This window comes from Suricata suricatta, chromosome X (genome assembly GCF_006229205.1).
Source record: "Suricata suricatta isolate VVHF042 chromosome X, meerkat_22Aug2017_6uvM2_HiC, whole genome shotgun sequence".
In the NCBI taxonomy this organism is placed as follows: Eukaryota; Metazoa; Chordata; class Mammalia; order Carnivora; family Herpestidae; genus Suricata; species Suricata suricatta.
Genome location: NC_043717.1, coordinates 93,484,668 through 93,498,002, shown reverse-complemented (window position 1 = coordinate 93,498,002; position 13,335 = coordinate 93,484,668). Strand labels below are relative to the sequence as shown.

General features: G+C 38.6%; 1 protein-coding gene across 4 annotated transcripts in view; it reads right to left on the bottom strand.

The window, feature by feature from the left end:
- Positions 1-684: 684 nt before the first annotated feature.
- The window catches only part of STK26 (serine/threonine kinase 26), a 54,626-nt gene continuing 41,975 nt past the window's right edge, over positions 685-13,335 (bottom strand). Inside the window, exons 5-12 of one of the 4 annotated variants that reach the window (XM_029930335.1) lie at positions 9,423-9,531; positions 9,184-9,341; positions 7,466-7,651; positions 6,170-6,318; positions 4,879-4,972; positions 4,365-4,427; positions 4,134-4,281; positions 685-2,456 (exon numbers count right to left, since the gene is read on the bottom strand). In XM_029930335.1, coding sequence (XP_029786195.1) covers positions 4,141-4,281; positions 4,365-4,427; positions 4,879-4,972; positions 6,170-6,318; positions 7,466-7,651; positions 9,184-9,341; positions 9,423-9,531 — 900 coding nt within the window. In that variant the 3' untranslated portion in view covers positions 685-2,456; positions 4,134-4,140. Of the gene's footprint in view, positions 2,475-4,133; positions 4,282-4,364; positions 4,428-4,878; positions 4,973-6,169; positions 6,319-7,465; positions 7,652-9,183; positions 9,342-9,422; positions 9,532-13,335 lie in introns of all 4 variants that reach the window. The other 3 variants (XM_029930332.1, XM_029930333.1, XM_029930334.1) reach the window with 3 other exon arrangements.

Below are 13,335 nucleotides of genomic sequence, written 5' to 3'. Positions count from 1 at the left end.
TGATGCAATTACATAAGGAAGCTATTTTTATATATGACTTAATGGAGAAAAGATGGATGGAATCGTTTTCTTACTTTCCGTGTCCTTTCATCTGAAAATATCCTTTTTAAAAATTTTTTATTTTTATTTTTGAGAGACAGAGACAGTGAGAGCAGGGGAGGGTCAGAGAGAGAGGGAGACACAGAATCTGAAGCAGGCTCCAGTCTCTGAGCTAGCTGTCAGCACAGAGCCTGATGCTGGGCTCGAACCCACCAATTGTGAGATCATGACCTGAGCTGAAGCCGGACACTCAACTGACTAAGCCACCCAGGCGCCCCCAAAAATATCCTTTTAATATCCCTTTCTCTAGCACTTTCCCACATTCTAGCACTTTTTATTCCCTGCTCCAGGAATCCTACCCAGTAACTCACAAATCTAGAAAAGCTATCTATCCATCTATATTTATTTATTTGAGAGTGAGAGAGCACGAGCATGGGAGGGACAGAGAGGAAGAGAGAATCTTAAGCAGTCTTTGTGCTGTCAGCATGGAGCCTGATGTGGCTGGCGCTCTATCTCATAAACTATGAAATCATGACCTGAATCAGTCATCTTAAGCTTCCAACAGCAAATTAAAGGGCAAAGGAGAAAAAAGTCAAAATAATTAAAATATGACACCATACCCCCCTCGAGAAAACATACACTGAGGACCATGAAATTTAAATATTTATTTTTAACCCCCCCCCACAACACTGGAGTATGCTTCACTTAGAAACAGTTTACAGGACTAGTAACTATAATGAATAAGCAATACAATTCCTACCCATGATGCAGCTGTGTTGTCAAGTTTCAAATAATCAATTTATAAATTTTTTACTTTGGCTTTTACAAAAATATTCATCTAATCCATGACATGAGTTGCAAAATTATTCCTAGATCTCTATAGATTATAAACTGTAATTGACTTCCATAGCTGGTGAACATTTCAACTGAACCATTACTTCAAAATACAATGTGTTAAAAGTAATTGTTACAGTATAGGCAGCAATGAAAAGAATTTTGTTGGCATATGACATGACCACAATTTATTCAAGTGTCTGTATTTTTACAGAAAAAGAGGAGGTAATGGCCACTTTGACTAAATCTGTATTCTTTACTTGAAGAACATCTTTCTTCTAATATTTGGCAATCATTCATGTTTTTAGAAATGATTTCTGTGCAGAAATGAAACTGTGCAGATCTAAACAACCAGATGTTAACTATCAAAACTAATTAATATCAATAATTCTACAACTACCGAAAATATAGCCCCAGTTCAGAACTTAGACAGGCATAATATATATATTTAAGAGAAAAAAGGTATTACCCATGTAACAGTACCATAAATATAACAGCTAATTAACTGTACAGTCTAACTTAACATTGTACGGACACAGATCATTCTGTTCTATCGTTATTTTCATATGAACTAGGAAATGCTTACTTAAATACCCTTACAAAAATGAACAAACGATGCTTATGTACTAGATAATTATGAAGAACAAAAATGTATAAATAGTTTAAAGGACACTGTACTACCATGACAAAAATATGCTGGTGTAAGTTATATTCATACCTGTTGATCAGGTATTTAATCACATGATTATCAGCTTTTTTTAAGCTCCCCAAGTCCAAGCATATAATATGCAATATGAATTGAAGATTTTAAAAACAAAGCCTAATTCCTCCAATATTGCCAAAAACCCATCCTTGGCTAATCAGCATTGCTTTACATTTTCAGCCATGTTAAATGAGGGTTAATAGCTTTTTCTAAAAGAGAAGGTAAATACTATTGCTACCTATTGCCTATAAATGCTTCAAACACAGGGCTCTCAAATGTGATCATCATTGAGCTGCCTGGGACATCACACCAACTTGGGAGAAGAGTTAATACTTTTCCAGGATTCATTTCCAAGAGCTTCTTAAAAACTTGTGTCCTAAAAAGATATCACTTGTTTCTACCTCCCCACCAATAGTCATTTTTAGAACATGCTTGATTTAAAATAAAAAAAAAAGTGTTTTGAGGCTTGATGATTTACAAAAGTTGAATATTTAGGATGACTTTGAAAGACTTGTATGTTTCTTGAGTGTACAGTTAACTAAAGATCAAAACATGAAAGGTATTCATCCCAGTAACTTAAGTAATAATGATACATAAAAGCAAAACTGTATCTCAACATTTAATAGAATACAGGTGAAACTATAGTATTAAAAGTTATTCCTTACAAAATAATCTCTTTAAGATATAAAATGATAAACACCATCACAAAATAGTTGAAGCGCTTCTTCCAAATCTTCAATGTTGCAAAGATCCAAAAGGCACATGGAGCTCATGAGTTAAGCATTGTTAAGCGCTAAGTAGCTTTGGTGGCTTTCTCTGGGTCCGTATGACTAGAAGCCAGTAATAAGAAGTTCGTTAGGGGGATTCATCTGCTGAACACCTATAAAATGAAGAAAAACTTAAACGGATATATAACTATGTATGTTTATATTTCTCAGCTGTATAAACCCTGCAATGAAGGAACAGATTCAGCAAACCAAATTCTCTTACTGAATCTCCTCATGTAGAGGTTAAAATATAAAGAATTTCAAAAATCCCTTCTGTATCTGATTTTACAATCTCCAACTGATTGGTTTGCAAATTGGAAGAGTGGGACATTGTCCATGAAAATCTATTGGATTTTTTAAAATGTTTTATTTATTTTTGAGACAGAGATAGAGAGAGAGAGACAGAGAGAGAGAATCTCAAGCAGGATTCACACTGTCAGCATAGAACCTGACGCGGGGCTCGAACTCATGAACTGTGAGATCACTACCTGAGCCAAAACCAAGAGTCAGATGCTTAACCGCCTGAGCCACCCAGGGGCCCCCAAATCTATGGAATTTTTAGGAGCAGCTTTAGTTTATGTGTACAAGTAGGCTCCATCCGACAGAAGATCCATCAGAGTGTATAATTTTATAGGCTGTATAGTTTGTTCCATTTTGATCCCAGTGGCATCACAAATACAAAAACAAGTAGATGCACTGAGGGGCACCTGGATGGCTCAGTTGGTTAAGCACCCAACTTCAGCTCAGGTCATGATCTCATGGTTCATGAGTTCGAGCCCCACATCGGGCTCTCTGCTGTCAGCATGGAGCCCACTTCAGATTCTCTGTCCATTCCCCTCCCTGTCCCCTCTCTGCTCATTCTCTCAAAAATCATAACTAAAAAAATTAAAAAAAAAAGAAATGCACTGAGAAGCGATATATTGGGATTTAGGCTAGAATTAGTATTGCTTTATAACTTATTTGAGCTAAGGAGTTGTGTGTGTGTTTGTGCATGCATACAAAGTCTTGTTTAAAAAGAGAATTTGCAAATGAAATGTATGAAATTTATTGAATGGGAACAAAGTTAAATCAACAGCTCAAGAGACAGTGTGGAAACTGAAGTTAATCATAAGGACATTTCATAGTCTTCAGTGACCTCCTCTACCTAAAATCCTTCTCTTAACTTTTCTTTTTTTTTTTAAATGTTTTATTTATTTTTGAGACAGAGAGCGACAGAACATGAGTGGGAGGGGCAGAGAGAGAGGGAGACACAGAATCGGAAGCAGGCTCCAGGCTCTGAGCTAGCTGTCAGCACAGAGCCTGATGCAGGGCTCGAACCCACCAACGTGAGATCATGACCTGAGCCGAAGTTGGAGGCTCAACCGACTGAGCCACTCAGGCGCGCCTTCCCTTAACTTTTCTTATAGGGGTTAAACTTCTGCACTGGAAACTGAACAGTAGTGTGATGAGGGTACTGGCAAGAATGAAAGCGTTCCTAAATGGAATTTACAAGGGCCCAAATAAAAATATGCTCCACAACCTATTATTTATATTCCTGCTAGCAGGCAGAGGAGAAAAACAACAAAACAGGTCATTTCATTCAGTGGAAAACAACCGTGTAATGCCCGAAGATGATAATTCCAAAAGCTAACGTTTAAGATGGGCAACAAACAAAACAGTTTTAAGCATACCACTGTTTAAGAAGTGACTCAATAATTAGGAATGATTGCAATGATTGAATCAAGGCAATCCTATTGCATCAGAAACTAAAATCCAACAGAAAATGGCAAAATAAAATTTTCAAATGGCACCTCAAGCTTACTTTTGAAATTTCTCAATTAACTTCTTCACCATTTTATCTGCGATGCCAGGACAGGCGGCTTCAGCCACAGCAATGCTTTTCTCAAGTTCTTCAATTGCCTGATTCCTGCTAGCGTTATTCTCATCCTGCTGTTTAAGCTGAGAAGGAATCAATAGCAATAACATTTAAAATTACTATACTTCTTGACACAGATCTCCAGAGCTGATGAATCCATACTTACTTCAGCAAACGCAGGTGTGATTATCATAGACAAACAGCTCAGGGTCTGCACGAGATCTTGCTCCTTTGAACAAATAATATAGATTATACACATGAAATTAAAATAATCATTCATGTTTTTCTTACTCCATAACAAGTAAGCACTAATATGAATGCTCCCTCCCAAAAGGCCCAATAAGACATGTTTCCACGCTTCCTTCCTACTCATCGCTAGTTCCCATCCATCATCCAGAAGGCTTCTACCTTCTCAGATTACAATAGATATCCATAATTCCAGCGGGTTTATGCATCTCTGAATAAAACGCATTTAAAAACACACCAAAGGCCACTTACATGATTCTGTGACCTTTACTTAATTAGCTCAAAACGAACGGCAAATGTAGCATACTCTGGACACCGGGAGGTAGACAAGCATTGAGGGCTATTATTCTAATAATTTTTGGCTATCAAAATCTCACTACATTGTTTAACAGAGAGTAACAAGAGGAAATAAGTGATCATCTCCATGCACATACTGCCCCATTCTGTAGTTTCTTTGGATCAGGCTTCTTTCGCACGGTGGTAAAGCTCCATTCAGGATGAGTATTATTTTCTCTGCTGGTGGATTCCCTAAAGAGATTGCCCAAAATATTAATATAAGTTCCTAAATAATTCAGCTTGGTGAAAACATCAACTCAATGCAGCCACACTCTGAGGAATTGTCCCAATAAAGACAAAAATTATAGCATAAAAAAGAATGTGATCTCAGTTTTAGGTCGATACCACAATTTACTTGAAGAGCATGGTTCTCAACTCTGAAGTGTGCATCAGGATTACATGTAGAGACCTCTTATCGTATAGAAAGGCCTGCCCACACGCCTCCCCACTGACTGGATCAGAATCGCCTCCAGTGTGGCTTTTGATTCTTTAAATTTTTTTTCATGTTTATTTATTTATTTTAAGAGGGAGAGAATCCCAAGCAGGCTCCATGCTGTCAGCGCAGAGCCCGATGTGGGACTCTTAACTCCCAAACTATGAGATCATGACCTGAGCCAAAACCAAGAATTGGATGCTTAACCAACTGACCACCCAGGCGCCCCTTTGGATTCTTTTTTAAAGTTCCATGCACTAGTTTCATGAGCCGCTAAGGCCAACAAACCATTACAAGGCACAAAAATCATCCTGGTGTTTTTTATTGTTTTAAAAAATATGGCAATTTCTCATAAAGGCAGAACTCTTTGTGCCAATTGAGCCAGTGGAAGGGTAAATCTGGTATAGCCTACAGATTTTCCTAGTCTAAATTAAGTTATGGACTTAGAAGCTAAGGCGTCAATGTAAATGCTGCAGTTAAAAACCAGCTTTTTAGGGGGGTGCAAATCACATATAAATGAATATTTAAATATATCACTCTGACCACAGTTCAGGACATGGCTAAGAGGTGGGAAAGGCCTGGCGGTCAGTGCTCCAGAGGAATTCTGCAGGTTTCCCCTAAAGTATGAGAAGACATAGCCCCTTATCACTTTGGGCAAACTGATGTTAACACTTTTAACAGAATCTTGTTCCAAAATTTTGTAATATACTCAAGTATCCACTAGGGGTTAGACTGAGACCATCTAAAACTAGAGCAATTCACTTCTAAGAAAAAGCATGTTTCTAAATTCATTGTACTGCACAGACTGTGATTTTAAAATATTTTTACAGTTTCTACTATAAAACTTGAAAATAGGACTTCCATTTTACGCTAGAGAAAGCATAGTGGATACTGGTTAGAAGATACGCAATATTCGAACGGGCTACCTACATAACAATGAAATGATTTGTACATACGAGTCAGAGCCCTCAGAATCAGATTCATCATCACTGTGCCCTTCTGCCTTCCATCTCTTAAATCGATCTATCAGTTCGGTCAGATAAGAAGTCTTCTTTGAATTCTTTACAATGAATTTGTGTTTCAGAAGTTCTTTAGCTGTAGGACGCTAGGGAAAGATATGAAGGTCACATGAATACTTTGAGGCCCTTTATGATTGCAAGGTGCCGTAAAAAAAAGTAACTCCCATTATTAGGCTGAAAAGGCATGTCTGAAAAGTATGTCTAAAAACACAAGGACAGCTAAAATGCTGTAGGGCTATGGTTAATTCTACTCTTTGAAGTGGTTCAAGGCAACCAAATTAAATTTACTACTCTGGTACCAATTTGTTCAAGCCCAGTGGGCAAAAAGGTGGCCTGGCCACCAGCAAACTGGCAGGCGGGGCCTTCTCAGAAGCAGAGACACACATGGCAGGATTTTGAAAATGGGAGTAAAAATTTACAACCATTTCACAATTGTGCTTTCAAAATAATTTTATTTATTTTAAGTTGAAAAAACTGGATGAAAACTAGCAAGGCTATAACTTTATTATCATCTGCACGTGTCATGTGATCCCTAGATCAATCCTTTTCCCATCACATGTGAATTCATACTGTATCAAAATACAAATGCCACATCCCGTGGGGGATGGTTCTCTCCTCGTATTTTGTCAATATCAGAATGTTCATTCTCAATTTTAAAACCGTTACATCACAACTTAGTTCTTGTACACTTTTAGCTTCTAGAAGTCACCAGAGAGCTTTATTTTAGAAGCAGTTAAGCTACTGTGATCAAATCTGCCAGACAAATGAGTGGAGTTCACTAGACGTCAGTAAAAACATGCAACTTCATGTGGTAATTTCTTAATGTTAAATTTTCAAACAAGTGAAAGGCACAAATAACTTTTCATGAAAAATGAAAACACCACTGAATAAAAACCACTGTGAAAAATGACACATGTAGTTTAATAATGACATCCTGTAACAGGAACTTTATTTCTCAGATTTCTTTCCCACTGAAATAGGAAATGATCAATAGAATAAGGAGGAAACTAGGGGCCATGAGAAAGAGAAAAAGATGCAAGGAAAGGAGAAAAGGACGTAAGGATCTTGTTAAGAACTGAACAGCATTAGCAAGACAGAGGGAAGAACCAGGTTTCTAAAAGGATCTTCGACAATTTTCCCATGCACTGTATTCCACACCATAGAAAAACCACCTTTGCCTTATATAGATTTAATAATAGAAAACAAATACTAGTAATAGCAATGTATACTCACAAATGACGGGTCTTTGTTCAGGCAAGCGTCAATAAACTCCTTAAAGGACTTCGTAAAGTCTCCAACAAGAGTTGGAGGGTTGTTTTTTGGAATAAGAAACAGGACTCTCATGGGATGCATATCAGAGTTGGGCGGCTCTCCTTTGGCTAGCTCAATAGCAGTAATTCCCAATGACCAAATGTCAGCCTGAGATAAAAGAAAGAAAAAATATTACCTCGAAATTCCATTCCAACAGACTGCCCCAAAATAGCCTGTAGCTCATATGATCTTTAAGGGTCCTGGGGCGCCGGGGTGACTCAGTGGGTTGAGCGTCTGACTCTTGGTTTTGGCTCAGGTTACGATCTCACAATTCGTGAAGTTGAGCCCAGCACCAGGCTTCCTCCTGGCAGTGTGAAGCCTGCTTAGGATTCTCTCTCTGCCCCTCCCCTGCTCACTCTCTATCTATCTCGCTCAAAATAAATAAATAAACTTAAAAAAAAAAAGAGTGTCATAAGAGGAGTGCCTGGCAGGCTCACTTGGAAGAGCATGCAATTCTTAACCCTGGGGTAGTGAGTTCAAGCCCCGCATCGGGAGCAGAGAGGACATAAATAAACAAACAAGCAAACAAACTTAAAAAAGTAAACTATCTCAAGAAATGTAATGGCAATACATTTTTATTAATTTAAAAAAATTAACAAATTCCTGGGGCTATTGGGTGGCTTAGTCGGTTAAGTGTCTAACTCTTGATCTCAGCTCAGGTATTGATCTAAGGGTGGTGAGGTTAAGCCCCACACTGGGCTTGGTGCTGGATGTGAAACCTACTTAAAACCAAAATTATCACATTCCCTAACTTTTTGCCAGGCACTACATTCTAGGCATTGAGGATTCCGGTGGTGAATAAAGCAGACAAAAATCCCTGCTCTCAAGAGACAAATAAGTAAATTACAAAAAGTCAGATGGTGCTACATTCTATGAAGAAAATAGTAAATCAGGATCACGGAATAATGGATGATTGGGTCAAGGGGCTGCAAATTTACATGGGATGGCTAGGGAAGACTACTCTGTGAGGTAATGTTTAAGCAGAGACCTGATTGGGAGGAAAGCTATTCCAGATAGAAGGAATGGTGAGTGCAAATGTCCTGAGGCCAGAGTGTACTTGGTATGTTTGTGGGACATAGCACTGTGGCCAAAGCAGACAGAATACAGAGGAGAGTAATTAATAGGAGATGAGGCTGAAGAAGCAGACACGGGCCAGATCATCAAGAGCCATGTATGTGATAGTAAGGACTTCAGATTTTATTCTAAGTAGGATGGAAGGCCACTGAAGGGAATAGGGTCCAAATATTATCAGCATCCAGGGAACTTACGATTTAGAAGTAACACTTGACATTACTCTAGCTTTAGAAATACTTTCAAAAGAAGGAAAATTAGGGCAGTTTATTATATAGAATAGTGTTCTATATAAAACATATTATTAAATTTTTTTTATGTTTTATTAATTGTTGAGACAGAGAGAGACAGAGCATGAGTGGGGGAGCGGCAGAGAGAGAGGGAGACACAGAATCTGAAGGAGGCTCCAGGCTCTGAGCTGTCAGCACAGAGCCCAACCCAGGGCTCGAACCCACAAACTGTAAGATCATGACCTGAGCCGAAGTCAGATGCTTAACCCGCTGAGCCACTCTGGTGCCCCTAAACATATTATTAAAAAGAAAAAAAATTTGTACAGGTTAACACTTTACTTTTGAGTCATAAGCTGACTGCTGAATAACTTCAGGAGCCATCCAAAATGGTGTTCCCACAAAGGTATTTCTTTTAATTTGTGTGTCTGTCAGCTGGCCAGCAACTCCAAAGTCAGCAAGTTTAACATCTCCTTGTTCTGACAGCAAGACGTTGGCAGCTAGGAGGAAAAAAACAAAACACCCTCAGCTTTCTCAGAATGCAGCTGTTTTTCTCAGGTTCATGTAAGATTTTTGTATACCTTTTATGTCTCGGTGAATTTTCTTTTCTGAATGCAGATAGTCCAGACCTTTCAAAATTTCCTTTAGCATGGTAGCAATCTGGAACTCATCAAATGGACCAGCTCGAAGCTTAGGGGGAAAGCACACACTGTTACAAACATATTTGATATGATCGTTGAAATTAGGGAATCACTTAGATATATGAAGCAATTCTGCTTATTAAGCCAATATTTAAACAAAGGAAAAGAAATTAAAAAGGTGAGGGAGAGAGTAAACAAGTTAAGTCAAAAGGCTGAAATGGTTTTTAAATGATTAGATTTAATCTGAAAGATAATACAGTGTTACCTCTGTATGTACCAGCTCTAAATCCTGAGGTTCTTAAATATTTACATCAAAGATTTAAGAAATATGCTTAAATAATGACAGAACTAGCTTTCTTTTCTTTCTTTCTTTCAATTTTTTTGGCTAGGAAAAAAGAAATCAGCTACTTAAACTTTGACATTTGCTATTTAAATGATTAACTATTTACACTTACCTGATCAGAGAGTCTCAGCAACTCAACTGAATTGTACAGATCAGCCATAGCACAATTCTTAGCATTTATATATCTCAATATATAAGGCTGAGGCTGAAATTTTAAGTTACCCAGGAATACAATAATTAATCTGTTCATGCTTTCATTGTAAAAAAAATGATTGAATCATGAAGGAGTATGGTTTTTTAACTAAATATAACACATTTCCCCTTTCTTTCCCCATCCCTGTCCTGAAGCCAATCGTTCCAACTGGAATACAAGGAAAGTAATGATTAGGTTTTGGGAGAACTTGTAATGGAGTATCTAAAAATCCCCTTTTAAAATAAATGGCTATTTAAAAATTCTGGTACCTCATAAAGCACAAACAGTGGACTGTACAATATTATTACAGGAAGGGTGGGAATCTGAAGTCAGGGCTGAGGTTGAGCTCTGTTTGCTGGAAGGAGGGAGGAGGTGGTGAAAATCAAACACTGCCCACTCTGCCTCACACTGGGAGGGATTCACAGCTCTTTGGCACCTTGTGTATTTCATCTTTCATGAATGCCATATTTATTCTGAATAAAGGGCACTTTCATGTTGAAATGTAACAGCTTAAAATAGAACCCATACTTCAGTTTCACCACTAAATATTAGCTGTGGTCTGGATATACAATATACTCTGGGGATGTCCATAGTTTAATAGGTGCTTTTCCTAGGTAACGTTATCTATTTACTTCTAAATCTATCGACTTCCACTCTGAAAGTTTCTATTGAAACAGTAATGATTAAAGTTGTTCTCAAAGGCGAAAATGGCATTTTATTGATTGCTGGCAATGAAATTCTGAGGTCCTACCAAATAACTGAAAGACAGATGTCATATTAAAGATTCATAGTTGGTATCACTGATGAGAAAATGTTGACAGGGCCAGAGGAGGTAAACCCTCAGTCGGGGGCGCCTGGGTGGCTCAGTGGGTTGAGTATCTGACTTCAGTTCAGGTCATGATCTCATAGCTTGTGGGTTCGAGCCCTGCTTCGGACACTGAGCTGATAGCTAGGAGCCTGGATCCTGCTTTGGATTCTGTGTCTGTCTTTCTCTCTGCCCTTCCCCCACTCACTCTTGAGTGCTCTCTCTGTCCCTCTCTCTCAAAAATAAATAAACATTAAAAAAAAAGAAATTGGTGACACTATTCATCATTCTGAAGGACTTCTAAAAGTGGCCCGGAGGGGCACCTAGGTGGCGCAGTTAGTTAAGTGTCTGACTTCTGCTCAGGGCATGATCTCACAGTGGGTTCGAGCCCCTTGTCCGGCTCCGTGCTGATGGCTCAGAGCCTGGAGCCTGCTTTGGATTATGTGTCTACCTCTCTCTCTGCCTGCCTCCCCAGTCTCAAAAATTAAAAAAAAATTTTAAAAAATTAAAAGTGGGCCTGGATAAGCCAGTGTATTACCTAATACAGAATTTAAAAATATATATTTAAGTAAAAACAAACAAAGAAGAGGTTCTCAAGACTGAGTAGCTCATCTGGTATATTTAGGTCCAGCTTAAAATTGAGGAAAAGTAAAATCTCAACTACCTGGGTACTGGAGGGATGGTGGAGTGGAAAGAAGCCATGGTGGGGAAATGGGAATGGGGTGGTACAGCTGGGTTTTCCTGGTTCATTATTAGACAAAAACTCTTTCAAGCCTGTGGTTAAAATGTGTCCTTAGCTATGTTGACAATGATGAGAGAGGGGGAAAAAAAAGGGGAGTTGGAATGACAGAGAAGGTAAAGTAGATGGAACAGAGACGCTATTTTACTTGCAGCGCAACCTTGGGAAAGAGAATGCCGAGACCTAGGCCCACTGTCCCTGGAGTGCATAACTGAACTTCTCTTCATGACTAAAGATGGTTCCATGTTTCTAATAGCTAATACCTCTACCTCCAAGGCCCGTGTACTGGCCTTGGGTAATTTGCCTCTATTGTCACCTGAGGACATGCAAGAGCAGGTCATCTGCTCTTTCACAGACAGTGCACTTGTGGGCCTGGGGATCTCCCCCACTCCCGTGCCTTTCAGCTGGTCCTAACGCAGCAGGTCATGTCAGTGGCTCCTCATGTGTTAGCATATTGTTTCCAACTTTTGTCTTTGGGGCTCATATTTTATCCTACTAACCTTATCATATGTGTTTTTGTTGTAAACCACTGCAATTCCTACTGGGAAGAAGTGAGCTATGATTTAAAAAAATATGCTCAAAGTCTGTTCATATTCAACTAATTTTTTCAAGAATGGGAGAGAATCTTGATGTATACACTATAAAATGTTGGTGTCAATTATAAATCATAATCACATTCCATTATTTGGGCACCAATTTAAAGTGAGAAATATGGGGGGATCTGGCTGGCTCAGTCACCATGTGACTCTCAATCTCAGGGTTGTGAGTTCGAGCCCCACGATGGGTGTAGAGATTACTTAAAAATAAAATCTTAAAGTGACAAATATTCTGTGCTCAGCATCTCTGTTGTTTTTTCTTGTCCTTACCTCAAACCTAATCCTTCTTAGATTCTTCAAATGATAGCATTCCTTTGTACAGCACTATACATGGAGAAGAAACAGCACATTTTCTCATCATTTGCCGTCTTTACAAAGGGCAGTTAAATGTTTATAACTCAATCACAGTATTATTGAATTTTTGAGCTAGGGACACAAACTTTGAGAGATAATGTAATTTCTTCATTCAACATTTGAGGAAATTAAGGCACAGAGGTTCAATGGCAGCTAGTCAATGGCAGAATCAGGTCTGGGACGTCGTTCTCTTGATTTGAAGCTTTGGAACCATTGGCAGGGAGGATTAAACCCTTTTAGAAATATTCAATCACTTACAGTTAGGGAAACTCATCTGCACTTAAAAATAAGAGTTACAGGAAGAAATTGCTGTGATTGAGGTCTAGGAGGCTATTTCCTGCTTTTTCCTCAAGGGTTTTGATGGTTTCCTGTCTCACATTCAGATCCTTTATCCATTTTGAGTTTATTTTTGTGATTGGTGTCAGAAAGTGGTCTAATTTCATTTTTCTGCATGTTGCTGTCCAGCTCTCCCAACACCACCTGTTCAAGAGGCTGACTTTTTCCATTGGACACTCTTTCCTGCTTTGTCAAAGATTAATTGGCCACATACTTGTGGGTCCAGTTCTGGGTTCTCTATTCTACTCCATTGGTCCATATGTTTGTTTTTGTGCCAGTACCATACTGTCTTGATGATGACGGCTTTGTAGTGGAGGCTAAAGTCTGGGATTGTGATGCCTCTCATTTTGGTTTTCTTCTTCAATATTACTTTGGCTATTCGGGCTCTTTTGTGGTTCCAGAGACAAGGGAATCAAGAACAAAAATATACTACTGGGACCTCATCAAGATAAAAAGCTTCTGCAAGGCAAAGGAAACAATAAAAAAA